The sequence below is a fragment of the Acanthaster planci genome, linkage group LG05 (assembly GCF_054643075.1).
Source record: "Acanthaster planci isolate LZ-2023a linkage group LG05, COTS_SCS, whole genome shotgun sequence".
NCBI classification, from domain to species: domain Eukaryota; kingdom Metazoa; phylum Echinodermata; class Asteroidea; order Valvatida; family Acanthasteridae; genus Acanthaster; species Acanthaster planci.
Window position 1 is genome coordinate 14,807,249 of NC_141781.1, and position 19,333 is coordinate 14,826,581.

General features: G+C 39.5%; 1 protein-coding gene across 2 annotated transcripts in view; it reads right to left on the reverse strand.

Moving 5' to 3' along the window:
• The window catches only part of LOC110977321 (fibrillin-3-like), a 94,299-nt gene that overhangs the window by 8,837 nt on the left and 66,129 nt on the right, over positions 1-19,333 (reverse strand). For both annotated transcript variants that reach the window (XM_022231322.2, XM_022231321.2), the window contains 17 exons: positions 18,982-19,050; positions 18,256-18,378; positions 17,496-17,624; positions 15,192-15,320; positions 14,361-14,492; positions 13,435-13,560; positions 11,593-11,718; positions 10,935-11,060; positions 9,636-9,782; positions 8,642-8,836; positions 8,074-8,199; positions 7,309-7,431; positions 6,618-6,743; positions 6,034-6,153; positions 5,360-5,506; positions 4,512-4,676; positions 346-468 (listed from right to left, as the gene is read on the reverse strand). In XM_022231322.2, the coding sequence (XP_022087014.2) occupies positions 346-468; positions 4,512-4,676; positions 5,360-5,506; positions 6,034-6,153; positions 6,618-6,743; positions 7,309-7,431; positions 8,074-8,199; positions 8,642-8,836; positions 9,636-9,782; positions 10,935-11,060; positions 11,593-11,718; positions 13,435-13,560; positions 14,361-14,492; positions 15,192-15,320; positions 17,496-17,624; positions 18,256-18,378; positions 18,982-19,050 (2,232 nt within the window). The remainder of the gene's footprint in view (positions 1-345; positions 469-4,511; positions 4,677-5,359; positions 5,507-6,033; positions 6,154-6,617; positions 6,744-7,308; positions 7,432-8,073; positions 8,200-8,641; positions 8,837-9,635; positions 9,783-10,934; positions 11,061-11,592; positions 11,719-13,434; positions 13,561-14,360; positions 14,493-15,191; positions 15,321-17,495; positions 17,625-18,255; positions 18,379-18,981; positions 19,051-19,333) is intronic.

Below are 19,333 nucleotides of genomic sequence, written 5' to 3' on the forward strand. Positions count from 1 at the left end.
ACCCTGATTGCAAGGGGGGGGGAGACTCTAACCATATTTTTAGAACCTACTCAAGTACTCATGCCAAGCTACCCAGAAGAGTTAATATTACAAGAACTGTATACATTCTTTTCAAGCTAAACACTTCGCCATTTTCCTGGTGTGTCTATGTATAGAACAAGCAGAGAATAGGCCTAGCTATGTGTACTAATGACATTGAAATGTGTTCCATATAAGCTTTCCTTCAAAGCTTCAAATCTGTCTTCCCACCTGGGTCCCATAAGAAAGTGTACTTGTAAACAAAGCATGACATCATTAATACAGATCAAGGCCTATTCATTCTTCTGGGACTCAAGCACAACTCACCAACACAGGTCACTCCATCTCTACCCCTGGTGAATCCCTCTTGGCAGTCACAGGTGTAGCTACCAACAGTGTTCTGGCAGCTGTGGGGGCATGGGTTGATGTCACGGCTACACTCATCCTCATCTGCAACACACACGTGCACATACAAAAACAATTTTCTATAGGTTACTTCCTTTTCAGAATGAGTGACATTTGAGAGCACTTGCAGTGATGTGTTGTGCTGCTCCAAGAGAGTTTGTAGCGGTTCAAAAGCCTTGCAACTCTTTTTCAATTCAATGTGCAGAGTAAGTGAACACTGTAAGCCCATCATTAAGTGACCTGAAACTTTCTTCACTACCTTTCATTAAAGCCGTCCAGACAAGGCTTCGACTATTGCAATATCTGGGGTTTGGGAGGTAGATTGGTAGCCCAGAACCAGTATGCAATGAATGTATCTGCCAAAAATCAACATGAGAGAAATAAGATGCAATTTCTTTCCACAATTGTGGAAAGAAATTGCATCTTATTTCCACAATTGTGGAAAGAAATTGCATCTTATTTCTCTCATGTTGATTTGTGCACAACCAACTGGGCCGTTTTTGGAAACATGAGGTCAAATTTTGTGTTTGTGTTGGGTTGATGACGTAACAGGGAAAAAGACACAACAGGCATGCATGAAGCATGCATGAAGATACATGCAAGTGCAGCCCCAATGCATAAAGACAAGGAGTTTTAATGACGTGCAGAAAATGCAAAATATTAAACATTAATCTCTAAGATGGATAAACCTAAAATCTTACTCTAAGCTGGTCGAAATAATTGCAAGATCTGTTCCGAAATGAAGGAGTATAAGATATTGAAGGTGAAGAGGAACATACTTTGCTTGGCATACATATGAGAGTGCACTCTTGTTCACGTACAGTAGTAACAGACTATTCATACACCACAGAGAATATTGTGTAGGAGTATAAAGACCAGAATCTTGGGCTGAATCGCGGGCAAGCATGTATGTGTGTACATGTGAAGCTTCTAGAAAAAGACAACAACCCACGTGCGAACTTGTTTGCCAAGTCCATAATTTTCAGTGTGTCTAATAAAAGAGAAATACACGAATCAGATTCTTCTCGAGAAAGTGAGCGGATTCAATTCTGAGGACAGGAACTATAATTTACTTGTTGATGAATGAGGACAACAGCAGGGAATCTGTCAGTAATGGGGGGGGTGTTGTGACAGTCCCAAACCTGGTGGTGGCCCAGCAGCACAGCATCGTACACCGGCAGCTCCAACACAACACGAGCAGTCGGCGAGGCTTATGCATCACTTTTCTAACTTCGAAGTGCTTTTGCAGATGCTGGATATTTGTCAAAGCAGTCCTAAAAAATCCTTGGCACATTACTTATCTGTGACAACCAGGAAGGTTTGAAATCTACCCTTATTGCCCGGGAATGATTAATTTAATGTGTTATTGCAAGGAAACCTCGTCTCAGTGTACGAGATTCCTGTTCAAAACTACAAACAGCACCATTAAGACAGGAGAGTATGTTATGTTTTATGACGAAAATACAACAAATCATGCACATAAACTTGATGGATGGAACAATCAACGTAGTGGACAAGAACTGTGTAAGACTATTGCACTTTGAGCATGCTTCTACAGTTCTACTGTGAGACTTGCGTGTGAAGATCCACACTGCAAGCCCGCTGCCTGACCAGAGACTGGGCAGGTTCATCAAACCCAAAAGTGGAACTTTGGGCACTGTGATCACATCTTTTTATACGAAGGCCTATCATAATGCCCTTTGCCGGGAACACAACATCAACAAGTTCCATGTTTTTTGCAAACCGAAGGATGCATGTTAGACTTGCATAGCCCCCCTATGGGTGGCCAAAAGGGTCACAATTAATCCAAATATAAAACCAACACTTGAGCTGAAAACAAAACATAGTTAACAGAAATTAAAACTAAATACCGAGAAACGAAAATGAAAAAGCATTTTCCAGAATATTTTTAGAAACTTGGAGGAAATCGGTGCTCAAATCTCAAATTGTGTTAAAAAATACTGAGTCCAGTGTACATGTGTATGTTTTGTAATTGTCACATTTCCTTTTTAGTGATTTTTAAATAAACATTTGTAAGTTGTGTTTCAAGGGATATTTCACATTATTCTATCAGTTTAGTCCTTTAATACTTTCTCAAAATATATTAGAAAATGCTTTTTTATTATTCACGGCGTATTGTAAATTGGCCTAATGCATATGAATTCGCTCTTCACTCAGCACCTTGCATTGGGCGCTAGGTGACAAGTGAATGATATGAATATGATTATTACAAATATCTCGGAAAATCCCACAAAAAAGAAGTTATAAAAAGTGATAAATTCTAGTAAATCATTATTACCTCCACTCACCTAACTAAAAATGGTAAAAAAATATTGAGGTGTATTTCATTTTGCACTTCAGAAAAAAAATCGGAAAATCAGACCGGATTAATGTCAACGGAACTTTGTAGTGGATATATGAAAGCGACATATCTGAATCAGAATATTTGGAGTTTGATTACATTTCACCTCTTGTGAAATTGGAGGTAAAATATTGTTCCATACACAAACATCCAAAGCAAAAATTTGAAGTGCCCATAGGGTCCGTGCCACTCTCCAGAGTGCATTCTTCAATTTGTAACGTGAAGCAGCGCGTGAACCAGTGTTTTCATTAAACCTAAACTTTCTCAAGTCCTTGAAATTATTTTAGTGTCCTTGCTGAGTGGGCCATGCAGCAATTCTTTTTAAGACCAGTAAAATGATAAACAACATGGATTACACAACCGTAAAAGACAAAACGAACAGATGTACCACACAATTTGTGAGGTGTGAACGGTACTTACGGTGCATTTACAAGTCTATTCAGTCTTTCTGGACTGGTTTCCTTCATTTCCAACATGTGAGTAGAGCCAATGTAAACAGTAACCAATGAAAACATGACTGCCTTGTCTCTAGACCCAGAACGCTGCGCCGCTGGTATACGTGCCTGGCCGGCCACGGCATGCATCGGCGGTCCAGGTTCGGCTGCACTGCAGGCATGGCGCAGCATTTAGTGACTGATTTCATTCTTTAAATGTTGCCATATAAATTACCCGTAGTTCATTATAAACTGCAGAGACATTTTCCGCGTCAGGATCAATGTATATATTGCGGCTTATATTCCGAAAATTACGGTATATTAAAATGATATATTTATTAAAAAAACACCAACAAGTGGAACTCAGAAGCGAGCGGGGGGGTTCATTCAAACCCCCTCCCCCCCAGCCTACGAGCCTGCACTGTTTACAGCTGTATCTCCCTGTGACATTTGGGGTCACCAGAAGATCATAAATACAAAATGAGTGTTTCTGGAATCTGCAAAAAAAAAGGACTCAACAAATCCCTTTTTTACATTCTTTCGACCATAAATGGGACAGCTTTCCATTTTTTCAAATTAATTTTGGAAGATGGTCTTTTCAGCTGTTGTTTAAAGGTTATAATTGGGGAAAGGAGGGTTTCTTTACCTTGCCTCTTTAATTTCCTGGTAAAATTTGAGGGAGAACATACTACTACCAAATTGGCACAATCTATAGCCAATAAAAACCTGGACTTTTGACAAGCGCAATAGAAAATTCTGCCCTTAATAATGTGTCTCTCCTGAAACTATTTTAAGAAACAAACAAAACAAAAAAGTGCCCCCCCAAATAAAAAAAACCTTTTGTATCGAAAGATAACTTGTGTGAAATGCTACCTGACCACACACGTTCACGTTGTGAACTTAATTCTCACTGGTCAATTCACTATCACAAGCCTCTGCATTGGAACTCAATGAACAAGTTCCTTCTGCTTTATCTCAGGAACTAGTTTGTCATCTTCCAATTGGGAGCTAACATTGACTATCAACCTTCAATCCATGTTACAGTTGTGTATTAAAGCACATGCTTAGGCACAAACACCCCTCACCTGTGAAAAAGAGAAAGGCTACAGATGGACTGATGGACTGAATCCTATTGCAGCCATACACTCTATGCAATCTCCATATTGTGACTCACTGATATCCATGAAAATTTAGTTGTCCTTACTTTGCTTGCATGCAGGCAGCATGTAACTTCAATGGGATGTTGACTGCTAAGTAAGAAAGCGGCCTGTCACTCTCATGCATGTACTCACCGACACAGCGAGAGCCGTCGGGTGTCAGCACGTAGCCAGTATGGCACTGGCAGATAAAGCCACCCTGAGCTGCAATGCACTGACCGTTGGCACACAGGCCGATGATGGTGGTGCAGGGGTCCGTGATTGGCGGGCCAGAGTCTCGGCAAAGGTCATTGAACTCAGCTGTAACACAAGATAGATGCGACAAATGGCAAGAAAATGATGCAGTCATCAATTATCAAGAAAATGAAACAATTAACAGCATTTAAAACATATAAGGTACTTTCCCCTGATGATCAAAAGTTCATATGTCATTCCTACAGCAATCTCTCCATGCATAGTAGCCTTACTACAAAATTTAATGAAAAATCAGCAGTACAAAGATATCAGATTATATATTTTCTCCAGTTCCTGAAAATTAAAACAATGACAAACTCATCAGGCTTTTCGTTTTTTCCACTTTCAAGATGGCCACCATTTCAGTTTACATTTTCGACAACCACTGGTATTTCTACATTTCAAAGACACAAAATTGAAGCATGTGGGACACGAGATTTGAACATATTGAAGTGATTTATACAGTCTGTAGCAGTGGTTTCATAAGAATTTAAACATATTTTCTCACATGAGCGCAGTTGCAAATTGCAGCCACTGGCAAGTGTTTGGGTATGGCCATATAAAGACATATTTGGAGATAACACAGTGCACTGCATGCATGGTGTGGAAAGTGACCGATATTGAACTTGATTTGTTTTTACTCTGCTATTTATATGAGCTGTGGCAGCTACTTCAACATAGCCATCACCAACTGACAAAGCTGTTATTGTCTCTTGATTTCAATGACGAAAATAATTGCATATACGTACGAGTGGCGAAGTTGGGGCATTCCTCACACTGAGGTCCCCAGGCAAGCCCACCGCTGCAACAGCAAGAATCTCGGGTGACTGGTACTGTGTTAGCTGGTGCACTGCAAGGGCCATCAGTAGTGGCATAGCACACACCAGTACGCTGATCTGTTATGGGGTGGGATCACAGATTGCACAGAAAACCATTTGTATCAATGTGCATGTAAATGTATAGGCAATTTTCAAGAAAAAATTCTAGAGGACCAACATATCACGTATTCTAGAATTGATCAAGTACGAGTGGCTTTACTTTCTTGTATTACACTCAACGGTGGTATCATGTTTGAATTTTAGCACTCAGAACGTATTCCTTGTTAAGTGTATTTAATTTTCATTACCCACCTTTATTGAGGTTCCCAAAGTGGTGATCATACAGAGCACTTTTATAATTCCTTCCTTTGTTTTTAACAAAGAATCTTTTTTAACAAACAATCTACGTAAAGAGCTGTCCTGAAAACTACAAGAATAGTATCTGAGAAGCATATTTTGTGGTTGGTTTTACAATTTTTGTTCTAAACCTTATATACTAATTGGCTATCAAAACCACTATGAATACAGACAGCTACATGGATGTTTCACCTCAAACAAAGGTCACAAGCAAAGTAGTGCATCTGATAAGAAGCTATTGAGTATACCTTTGCATTGCTTTCCATCAAAGCTTGGGATATATCCTGTGTTACAGTCACACCTGTAAGTACCCTCCATGTTAATGCAGCGGCCATTACTACAAGGATAGTCCAGGCATTCATTGATATCTGTAGGACAAAAGAACATAAAATTCATGTCCACATCTTGTAGCATGATTGGTGCAGCAACACTCCTAGAATGTTCAAGAATGCATGAAGCACGGCAAATACAAAACAAGAAAACAGCTGATCAGAAGAAAAATTGCCTGACATTACCCAATCCTGCAACAATTAGTCTATTGTGCAAAGCCAACAAGTGGCAAGGACTCGAAGAGTAAAACCTTCTAGGTTTAACGTTGAAAATAAGATCCACAGTATAAACTAGCAATCAATTCAAAGGTTACACTTCATCATTCTGTGTGGTTGTAACTGCTATATGCCTGTTATATCTTGATTTGAATTAGACATTTCATCGATCACTTCAGGAAATAGCTTTGGGGCAGACTGACCAAAAACATATCATTTTTTATAATCAGGCGTAACTAGTTTGCATCACTTTGCATTTATGCACAAAATGGTAGTACAACACACACCTTTGCACATGTTTCCGTTGCCACCCATGATGGAGTAGCCCTCTGGACAGGTGCACATGAACTTGCCGATCAGGTTCTTGCACATGTAACGGCAGTTGTTGGCGGAAGTCTGGCACTCATCCAAATCTGGTCCAAGAATTACACAGAGATGTAAGTGGCAAACTGGCATATTGAAGTAAATGTTAAAATGTGCACCCAAGTTGGAAATTACAGAAACTGGACAACTAACCCATCCAATTGCTGGCCAAAGTACAGTTCTGGTACAACAAAGCAGCCAAGTCCCAAACTAACGTTACAGTTCCCTCTGAATAATTGATTAGTGTGCTTGATGTGGTTTACTTGATGATGTACGCTGTACACATCTCTTGGCTTTAATATTTCAATCCAAGAAGAATCTTTGTGAAAGACCATTGATTTCTGCTGAGATCAAAATACAAGCCCTCAGAATTTTTGAAATTTCTACATTTCAGGCCACTCCAAACAGTAACACGTTTACGACTCTTTTACTTGTTTCTGTTCTCTTGTAGCATATGAAAAATGATTTAAACGGATTATTGCAAATGATAATAACGAGTCATATCTCAGCACATGATTTATGTAGAAATGCATTAATGAGCTATCATTTTCAGCAGTTTTCTCCAAAATGAAGCTCTAGACTATCGAGGTGCATTTTAGGGTGTGATTCACTTACCTCGGCAGTGTCTTCCATCATCGGTGATCACGAATCCGTGGGGGCAGATGCAGCGGAAGGACCCAGGAAGATTCTGACAGCGGAAGGCACAGTAGTCACGGTCACGACGGCACTCATCAATATCTGCCCCAGAAGAGAACACTTCAATTCAGATTGGCAAGGATTTGGTTCCAAGTGTCAGTATGCCCCTGCGACAAATGCTCAGTTTAATAGTTACTGCATTATCATATGGATGGGATATTTTAATCTCTACTTACATCTATGTGTTTTCCCTGGAGATTGCAACTGGTGTTTTATTCCCATCCAAACATAAACATTTATTTAATGATATTTGTTCACAGGTTTCTACATGCTTACAAAATCTTTCAAGAAATTGGCAGTTTTACAAAAAAGTATACTTATGATCTAACACAAGCTGTGATAAAAGCTATGAAAAAGATTCTTGTCCATCAACACAAAAAGTTATAGATCATTTGCATGACACGCTTTGCAGCCATCTTAGAGGAGTACTTTTTAACAGGGTTAAATATGAGTAATTTCACCGTTCTGGAATTAAAATACATCTCCTTCAAATGTCTCTGAGATAGCTGCTGCATGTAAAGGATCTGCTCAAGGAGATATATGTCATTCCACGTATAACTTATTTAAAAAAACAGAATGTTTGAAAAATGGACTAGAAATACAACATTAAATGAACGCTGAAGTTTTGCTGATGACAAAGTGGAAACCTACCATCCATGATGTTACTGCTGTAATCTATCTTACCGTGGCATTTTCCGTTGCGTCCTTGCTGGTATCCTTCACCACAGATGCATTCATAAGAACCAGCCGTATTTACACAGGTAGAATTGTAGCCACAGGCACTTAGTGAGTTTTCACACTCGTCCACATCTAGACAACATACAAGCATTGTTTTTCCAGTATCAAGTATGACCGTGAAGTTTTACTAGTGATTAAGTAGCAATTGCACAGCAAGGAGGTGTTTCCATTGACTTGTTTCTCATCTACTCATGTTTAAACTCATCAAATACAATGTAAACTGTTTAACTTATTATGGAACACATGAATCCTGCAGGAATGTCAGCATAAATACCATTAATTTTCAGAGTTTGAACCAGATTTCCCACAACAAGGAATGCATAGTGAATGACTGTTTAAACCCAATCATTTTGGACAATTAACATAGTTCACTGTGCATCAGCAACAAGCTTTCCCTTTGATCCACAATATTTTTAAGGATTCCTTTTTCCAAAAGCCTTTAATGGGCATATGTGTGCTCCATTCCATTACTCAAAAAACATCCAACCCCTCTATCAGTTTCACTGGCTCTTACCAACACAGGCGTGGCCTGTCTCATCCAAGACAAAGCCCAGATCACATTCGCAGCGGAAGGAGCCATCCATGTTGATGCAGTAGCCATTGCTGCAGATGTCTGGGAACTGTTTGCACTCATTGATGTCCTCAAAGATGTCTGGGAAAACTGTGGGGGCATAGCCCTGCCCCTTCTTGCAGAGATCAATATACCTCGCTGCCAAACATACAAAGATTTGTCAGTAAGCCATATTGCCATTCCAAACACACACACAAAATGAAGCCCATTAGTACATGCGAGTCCAGCACGGCCATAGGCCAAATCACACACAATGAATGAGGCTGAAGTGGTATCATGTCAGGGACTTTGTTCTGAAATGACCATGTCTTTTTGAAAAAAGCACAGTTAGCACACACTCCATCATTTCTGCACAAAATACATAAGTGACAAAATGCATGTGAAAAACAGCACAGCCGTGGAGTGCTTTCTTATATGTGTATACCTTACACCTGTTTTACGTAAGAGCAATATGAAATCTGAGTAGAATGACAATTGTGAGACCTAAAAATTACATCATTGGTTTCAATTTCAAGTTACTATGGAAGCCACTTCCATGGACATGCCAAAACATTTCTCATTGAGATTTGACTATCCCACCCATCCCCTAGTCCAAGAAACTCGGACTGGGGCCATCTTCCCAATCTTCTTTCTAATTTGGTCAGCTATCATGAAGTACCACTCCTGTAACACTTTGCTTCAGTGGTCAACTGTTCATTGGCCACAATTTTCTCTAGCCGCCTGAGTGACATCTGGGAGATCATGGGACTAAGTGAACTGTCACATTACAGCATCCTCAGGCCGTGTCCGAAACGGGCTTCCAGAGCTACGGCTAGGTCTATTGTCTACGCATCTCCGCACATTTCCAATGGAGGGAAGACCTAGACCTAGCTCTAGACAACAGATTCGGATGCAGCCTCAGTCTGTGCACTCTTGAGTAACAGTCTAGTAGTCTTACATGATTGTGGTAGAGGGCAAACCTCACAGGGTATGCCCCAGCCAGATCCCATGCTACAGCAGCAGGCAGTCAAGGTGTGATTGCCCATCAGTGGGGCCACGCATTGGCCCCTCTCAAAGCCAGTGAAGCAAGTCAGCTCACGCATGTCTACATTAGGAGAATACAAAGAAATCAGATGATAAGCCCAATTGACAAATTTCAAATTGTCACTAACACTCACAGTGCTCATTGCTAAACCAGCACTGGAGACATTTCCTTTTGTTCAGTTTTAGTTGCAAAAGGGAGCAGTGAGTTTCTTGATTTCAAGGTGCACTCCATCACTTGTCACTTGTACATTGTATTCCTTTAAGGCAACCAAAGTGCTCAAAATCTAAAGAAGGGTGCCCAACAACTAACCTGATGACGTTTCAACTCAGTGTATGCTATAGATTCCAGGAAAACAGTATTCCAGGATCTCTATTTCAAATCAAAGTTGCCAACTCATGTTTTGAATTGTGCACATATTCAGCATCTGGGAAACCATCCCATTCAGCTGAATGCAACTGCACAATGTCGCACACTGAGTCAATAAATTATAGTAACTGCACATACTTGTGTGTCAAGTTAACCACTACACATGCTTCACATGAATTAAAAACCAACTACTTACAGCAAGTTCAAATAATGCATCTTTTGACATATAGTTGGAAATGGCCTTCTTTCATTTCTTCAAAATGGCAGCTTGCCAGAAACTTCACATGAAGTTAAGTCCCATAACCATCTCTAAACCACGATAATTTTATAAGTTACTTTTTTGAATGACTACACATGATGGGCTGTACCTTGCAAATACCATAGAAATTTTCTTGATACCAGCTGTTTCAATTTTCAGACTGAGTCTTGAGCTAAAAAGTATATTCATTAATGGAATTAAGCATAGACATCTATCACGTAAATAGCATCAGGAGGACAACTTTATATTGGATGAGAGGGGGATGGTGCATTACAAACATCTCCATAGTAGGGATATATAAAATGGAGGCCACAGCCATACTTTTCCAAAGGTCTAGAACAATTGTCCCTGTCATGAGGAAGCACGGCCTCCCCCTCCCTCCTCTGGCCCAAAAAATTTGAACAGGAAAAAGGGGGAGAAATGAGAAAAAATGAAAGAAATAACCAAGTTGCTTGGAAAAAAATTCAAAATTGACACCCTCTAGCCATAAAATGTTGATCAATTTTTAGCTGATGAGCACTCCCCCCCCCCAAAAAAAATCCAACTACCATGGCTAGCCAGCAACCATTCTTGTGATGCTCACTCACCCACACACGTCAACCCATCACTGGTGGGCATGTAGCCTGGCTGACACTCACAGATGAAACTTCCCTGAGTGTTTCTGCAGACCCCATCCAGGCAAGGGTCAGTGAGTGTGGCACACTCATCAATATCTGTGGCAACACAATAAGGTGGTCAGTCCCGCTTGGCATTCCACTTGATGTCAATAACTACCTCAAATACCTACAAATACTTTCCTGATATGGACACAAACTTCCACTGACAATGGAAAAGCAGAATACTGTCACTTAATCCAGTGCCAATTCCACTGTCTAGCAGAATAAACACACTGAATTTTCTTAGTGCAATGTCCTACTTACCTTTGTGGAAAATGGTTTACCACGAGACATGTACAGGATTTATCAAAACATTGGACTTGGCCTGTGTTTGGTTCCTTATCCAAGATCATATATTTAGGGAACCTCAAGCCCAAAAATAGCGTGATATTTTGGACAATTGAGTTATCGGTTAACAACTAAAATTAATCCAGTGAGCGTGTATGAAATGTAATAGTACAGTTAAACTTAGCACTTTAAGAAAATAGGGGAACAATCAAAAATAAGTAACCACAACATAAAACATCTACAATCTTCTGGCTGGACTTCTGAGTGCTTTTCAAAGCAATGTAAATAAAGTGGTGCTGACCAATGCATGCTTGTCCATCCGGGGCAAGAAGGTAACCATCGTCACAGACACACTGGAAGGAACCAATCAAATTCTGGCATCGGCCACCAGGGCACAGGAGAGGTTGCTTTAAGCATTCATTAACATCTGAAAATGAGAAGGCACAAGTTGTGAGAGAACACTGTGAAATTTTATTTTACCCTCCCTCCCCACACAAAATAAACAGAAATTTTCTTGCAATGTTGTTTAAGTTTCTCTTGACTTTCTTACACAGTAATTGAGCAAAGACAAGAATCTTTTCAAAAGGTGTGGAAAAAAAAACTGGGGTTCCACTTGTTCCTATGTTCAATAGTTGGAAGATTTGATAGTCCATGTGCACAAATTTTCTGTAGCCGGGAGTTCATTAGTTTGAAAATGAAAAAGTTTGAACATGTGGTGCAATAGTCTGACGGTTCATTCTTCTGAAGATTCAATAATCCAAATAAGGAATAAGAATTATTGTGAAGGTTCAAAAGTCTGAAATCAAGGCAAGGTTAAATAGTCCAAAGGTTCATTAATTCAAAAGTACCTAAATGTAAAATTCAATGATCCAAACTTGACTTGAAATTCTCTTCAATATACTATAATTTATTTTCAGACAACTTAACCTATTTATTGTTGATTATTGTGATTAATGAGCCTTATTTTCAATTCAGACAATAAGCCTTTGCATTGGTCTGTTTGGTCTATTTTTAGACTGACAAACGGTGGGACACTAAAACATTTAGACAAACAAACCTACAGACAACTGAACCTTAGGAATAACAAATCTTTGGATTTTTTTACCTTGAGGCTGATGAACGTTTAGTCTGTTAGTCTATCAAACTTTTGGATTATCAAGCAGTACACAAAAAAATCGACATGAGATCCTTTTTTTGAATGGCAAGTTGAGTCCTTCAGAACTCTGCTTGAAGTTGACAGTGTTATGATTCCAGTTGATCCAAATCCTTTTGTGTCTCCCTGAAAAGGTACGTGTGGAATTTACGCACGTTCCAAAAACCTATAAAAGATTCCGTAGTCATTGATTTCGCTCTCAGTCAGTGCCTATATGCTTTTAGCATGTGCGTTTCAAAATAGCCGGCGTTGGGTTAGCACCTCCTTGTCGTCTACGCCTCGATTACTGCCGCACCGTAGCCAAGGCTGACACCGCTGAGGGACCGTGGACCCTGGAGTGTCGTGGCTCCATGTAGAAGCCGAATCTCGGGGATTGACACTGACCTGCCTGTCTGAACTGGGCTGTTCTGGCGCGGAGTGCGGAGGTGCTTGGCCCGACGACCGCGCTCTTTTAGCCACGGCACTGACTGGGCGGGGCCTAATTTTCTTCTGTTCTTGTGTTGGCTCCTTAAGGTAATCATACTCGGCCGAATATAATTTGCCTCTTCACATATTAATATGTTTTTGCCAGCTTGCTAATTTTCAGTGTAATTAATTCTGCTTGGCTGAGCTAATGTAAATAATTTCCTTTTATGCTTTTTGACTGTTCAAATTTACGATGTTCTCGCATGAGAAGTTTAAGTTGCAGCAAACCACTAGATTTACTTTGTTTTAATTTACTGCTTTGCTGATTTAAGTTAATAATTAAATGTTATTCCAAATTAGTTCCTTTATTGTCCTTTGCTCGTATGTTTTAGTGTCCTGATTACCGTCTTTTGATTTTTCTTCTGCCGTGCATTCTCTGCACGTGACAACAGCTTGATAGTTGAAGTAACATTGTTGGCTAACAATTTATCTAAATCAAATTGATCAATCAATGTGAGTAAATAACACAGCATTAAGGAACAAACAAGGACAAGGGGAGGAGATGAAAATGATAGGTTTGAATACCTTCACATGTCTCTCCAGTGAAAGACGGTTCAAATCCGGTAAAGCACTCACAGAAGAAACCACCAGGGATGTTGACACATCGGCCATTGAAACATGCCCCCACACCAGTGATGCACTCGTTGATGTCTAGTAGCATGATGCCAAGATGTGGTACATTCAAACGATAATATTTCAGTGAGACATTGGGGTCCAGACACATGACCTTACCTAGCTAGGCTTTTTTTTCAGTAGGATGTTTTATGAACCCTTTGAAATTCTTTAATCTATACTTTCAAGAGGCAACAAATACCACTCGACAGTAGTGGCAAGGCCTTACCATTCCAGGTCTGGTAAAATCCTCACAAATCTTTCATGGACTTTGAAAGATCTAGGAAAGCTGCTATAATCCTATCTTCAAGTGAGTCAATTTCGAATTTCTAATGGGTTCATTATGGACTGGGGATGCAAGGTAATTTCTGCTGAGTTGTCCATTCAACAGATATGATGTACCTTACCTACATCATATTGAACACTTTGTGGGATTCAAAGGAACAAGGGGATCCCAATAAAAAGTATTCTAGCAAGGATAAGTAAAGGTTAGTGGTAAATGTCGTACAGAAAAAAAATGAATTCACAATAAACTAATACTGATCTCCGTATTTTGTTTCCTTAATCTCTTTGACAACAACCTTTTTGTTACAACAAAGACATATAACTACTGTGCAAATGAAATCTTGACTCTTATTTCTAAACAGATAAAAACATTATTTTTAATCTGACATCAAAGGATGGTAAGAATGACCTCATTCATTTTATGTAAGAACAGTAATGGCCAATTTTGAAAAGTCTAGTGTCCCATTTACACAATGACAAGTACCCACTTGAAATTGTTCAGTATGCTAAATGTTACAGCGACAAAAAAAAATGGGTGAAAACAAGTCTCTCACCAACACAGTCCTTGTTTTGTCCCAACTCATAGCCACCAAAACACTCGCACTCGTAAGAGCCAAACGTGTTGCGGCAGGTGCCGTTGCCACACACTCCGATGCTCCCAATACGTTGCTGACACTCATCAATATCTGGACAAACAACAACATGACAAATGGTACTTATGGCTGCCACAGTTGAGGGCAAAAGATTGAAAAACTTCTGTGTCAAAAAGAGTGATTTAACAAGGTCTGATGCATGTAGTTCAAGATCCTGTGGGTAATACCCAAATTATGCGTCAACTCCATGCTGTGGGGTTAAGGTAAGATTTATGTGTCCTTGACCACAGCACTCATTGGTTCTCTCAATACATGAGTAAATGAGTATCTGTGATGGCAAATATGGTGTTCACATTTAAATGAGTTATTTGCAATTATTGTCATCACGGGTGGATCAAGGATTTTCCAAAAGGGCGGGGCGTGAACTAAACAGTTTAGGGTCCCGGCCATAAAACTATGGAGGTTGGGTAACTGGAAGCGGAACTGTTGCTTTTTACATATTTGTCACATTTATGGGACTGAATCTCTCCCTCTTTTTCTTCCCCCTCCCTCTTTTTCTTCTCTTTTTATTCATTTATTTATATTTTTTGGTGAAAAAAGGGGTATGCAACCCCGCCCCCCTCCTTGATCCTCACCTGGTAAAAGAGCAGCAGACTCTTCAGATTTGCAATAGTCTTACCAAAATCATATAGGCCTGATAAGCAAAGAAACACTGATGTAAAAAAGATCAAATAAAACACAAAAGTACTCCCAAATCACTAGCATGTCACAAATCCACCACTTTCAACTCACCGTCACAGGACTTTCCATCAAATGATTCAGCAAATCCAATATTACAATCACAGCGGTAAGATCCCATGGTGTCAACACAGCGGCCATTTCTTCCACAGATGTTGGGTGACTCCTGGCACTCATTGATGTCTGTCAAACATTTGAAATAAAAACAGTGAATAGATAATGACAGATAAGGAATCAAGTAAATGGATATTCTTATATGGTGTGACCAGCTGTCCATGGAATTCCCTGTATTCCGTGGGGTGCTTCATGTAAAAATCTCGTCTAATCCCTCAACACTGTGGTTTATTGCAGAAGCAAGCAAAGCTTGGCATGTTTCTTTCAGTGGTAAACCAGTTGAAAATCCAGCAGGGTGGAGGGGGAGAAGGTGATGAAGACAAACACCATAACACATCAAGCAGAATGGCTGTCAGGACACAAATGTTTGGTAGAAACTGAAAGTACCAAGACTCTATGTCATGATACTGGCTCCCAGAACAATGGATGACTCTTTTACAAATAAAAGAGTGCATTCCAGTTTCACAAAAAGTCCCAATAATGCCCACAAGGCAAACAAACCAGGGTAAACCACTGTTGGAAAACCCCATCCCTTTTTAATGTCCAAGTTCCATACAGATCTTTATAGGTAGATATCTAAAGATCTAGTCATGTATTCACTTGTACTAGTAAGCAAAGCAACAAATCCCAGTAGCCCAGTTTTCAGTGATAAAAAATACTAAACCACGATTGGTATAGCTTATTCTCAATCCTGTAATTATATAATTCTTCACATACTCTTGGGAATTAGGACAAATTGCAGTTCACAAGAAGTCATAATTCTGTGTACAAAATAAAAGCAAATTGTCCAAGAATTTCATGAAAGTAAATTTGTTAGTAGGGCTGATTTGAAGTTTTCAAAGGGTGGAAAATTTGATGTGAGAGGATAGCTTGTACAAAAGGTAGGAGATATGACAGAAAATGAACAATGTACACAAGATCTTGGGCTCTGAATAGAGACAACATTTTTTCACTGTTCATATTTGTCAATCACGTAATAACTGTTGATACCTGTTGATTACACTATTTTCATAAAGCCTCAGTTTCCCTTTTTAACAACACTCAACCTGACTGTGTATTAATATTTGATAATGCCAACTGTGTAAAAAAATGCTCTGGCACCTGGATATGAGAAAGTTTAATCCATCCCTATTGGCCAAGAGTCTGCCTGCGACATGGCACTCAGAATGCGCTACGTGTGCGCCAAGTCCATATACGGAGATTCTTCTGGACAACTTGCACAAGGAATATACCCTAAAACGGACGGGGGGGTGTTTGGGATTAATAAAAGTTAAACTCCAATTAAAATTGATGGAAATCTATCATATCTTTTTTTGACTCTCTGACTTAAGGTATTTATGAATGAGAATAAATATATGCTTGGCTACTGAACGCTGATAATGCGTCCATTTTAATGCCAGTCTTAAACGCATGTTTAAGACTGGCCAAGCACATATTTATTACCTTATTTATCACTGGCTGAAAAAGCTTCAGTATAATTTGGTTTTTTGTAGATGAAAATAAGTTTGTTTGCTTTCTGTCTCGGGCCACTTGAGGGCACTCTTGCTTCGGACCTTCCAAAAAATGCCTTAGCATTCATGTTGCTGAGAAGCCATTTTGAGGTATTGTTTGTAAACAAAGTTTGATATCTTTGATATTTATAAAAAGTTTTAAGATGTAATTTGAGTGATAAGACTTCAGCATATTCTGTAAATTTTAGAGATTTGGACTGCTGTGTAGAGGAGCCATTCTGGTTTTGTACATCGCTTATTTTGGCTTGATCTCCACATAACATTACATATTCATACATGTGACCAACTGCCATTGTGATTGGACTTTAAAGCAGTTGAGTGCATCGTTTGGATTTTTCATCATGCAACACATAAGTACTTTGTATAAGCAAGGCCATCTACAAAGTTTCTTTAGGACTAGTACATCAAAATTGAAGAAATCAAACTCTTGCAGTGTACAACTTTGGAGGCTTGTTTATGTACATCAATTGTGAGAATTATCTTGTTCCAGAGACCAGTTAATCAGCTGAATCTCAGTGTAATGCTGATCTGCTTTGGTGAATTGAAATTACTCACATTAGACACAGTCAAGTGCTGAACAGGAGATTGTGTGTCTATTCAAGATAATTTAGGTGTCGGAGACAACCAGCGGACAGTTTGAACCCTACACAACAAAATCCATCACATAGACCAAATAATGTTCACTGCATTTCTTGTGTGGAGTTGGAAAAGTGTGAAAGAACTTGGTACTTACTGATGCATGCCACGTTATTGGTGGCCAAGGTGTAGCCTGCCCTACATTCACACACATGACTGCCAATGGTGTTCCTGCAGATGGCATTGCTTCGACAGAATGACATACCCTCGGAACACTCATCAATATCTGGAGGGGAGGGGGAATCACAACATAGTAAGTAGCATTACATCAGGCAAGAGACTGCAACAAATTTAACTCATGTTAAGAAACAAGGATGACATTTGACATCAGTCAACTCGACAAATTAAAGAAACCATTGTCATGTGCTTAGATGAATTAACTTGTATTCTGCTTCAAGGTGTGGTGAACCTCAAGGTCCACAGAACAAAATCTTTGAAATAATGCCTAATGGTACCTGAACATTCTGATCAACAGTGCATTATGAACATTACAAGTGATATCAACTGCTGAAAAGGGTGCTGGGAAGGGTGAATATGTCAACGAGTAATTTACTCAATTATGCCAACACCTGTACCTAGAACTGAAATCTTTCAACGACAAACAACAATGTGAACTTGGTACACATTGTCCCCCAGCAACGGCCGCAAAACAATTTTTGGGGAGGGGAGTTTTAAAATCAAACAGTATCCATTAATAGGCTGATCCGTTAAGCCCCATTCTATTACAGGACCTCCAAAAAGTAGGGGGCCATGCCTCCCCCCCCCCCTTGCGAAAAAGTGGAGGGGTAGGGCACCGGCTCCTCACTCCTACAACTAGTTTCCCCCAATTTGTTTTTATTGCGAGGGGTATAACTCACCGACACATTGAAATTTGATGGGGTCGTAACGATAGCCAAGCCGGCAATCACACCTGAATGTCCCCTCGAGATTAATACAAGCTCCATTCAGGCACAGGTCAGATACCTCACATTCATTGATATCTGGCAGAGAAATTAATGTGAAGAGTAAAACACGAGAACTTTGATCAGTGTAAAACTGTTTTCAAAGGGGTTAACATAGAAAGTGCACTTAAGTGGGAAGTGAACAGGCCTACAGTTACTCAAATACTGCTAACTCAAACTGCACAGGAAACTGATGTGATCAACACATTTTATTTTAGAGAGTTAAACAAGAAAATTTACTGCAAGGAATTGGGGAGCCTAAGAGCTGCCCAAAATTAGGATGTAATCTGGAGACCTAAAGAGAAGATCTAATCCTTCAATCATGTCACATTAAATCACGAGGAAAAGTGGAGGTAATCTGTCCTATTTATGTTAAAAGCCTGTACTATTTTTTCTGGCAGACAAGCACAGCTGTACATATCTTAAATAAAAAGACAATGAATATGCCAAAACTTGATAAGACATTGGAAAAAAAGGTTTCCCTTTTTACGAAGAGCAGAGGTGCCAGGGACACTCGCTGCTGCTCACTTATTAAACCAACTAGATCAGAAAAATATCTATTGGATCAAAAGTATTGGTGGGTTTCTCCATGCAAAGCCTTTGCAGTTGTCTCTTGGAAAGTTTTCGTCACTGCTATCTTACCTTTAGGAAGCCCAGTGAACGGATCAATGAAGAATCCAGGTGCAATGCCGCACATTATACGGAACTCCTCTGAACAAAAAAAACAACCTCTTCTATTACTCAAACATTACTAAAAGTTTTTATCTATGTAATAACAGTATACTGAATGTTCATAAATGCCAAATCATTTTGTCAGAACATTGTGTTGATATTCTCTTCACAAATAAATTCATGTACGTTCTAATCTGTGCCATAGATCGCTAAACAAGAGCTCAGTTCTCCTTATCATGTTTTCATCATTTCAAAAACTTATATCCAAACATACAATATACATTACATCACTTTTGCCTGAAATAATTTCAGTACTTAACTT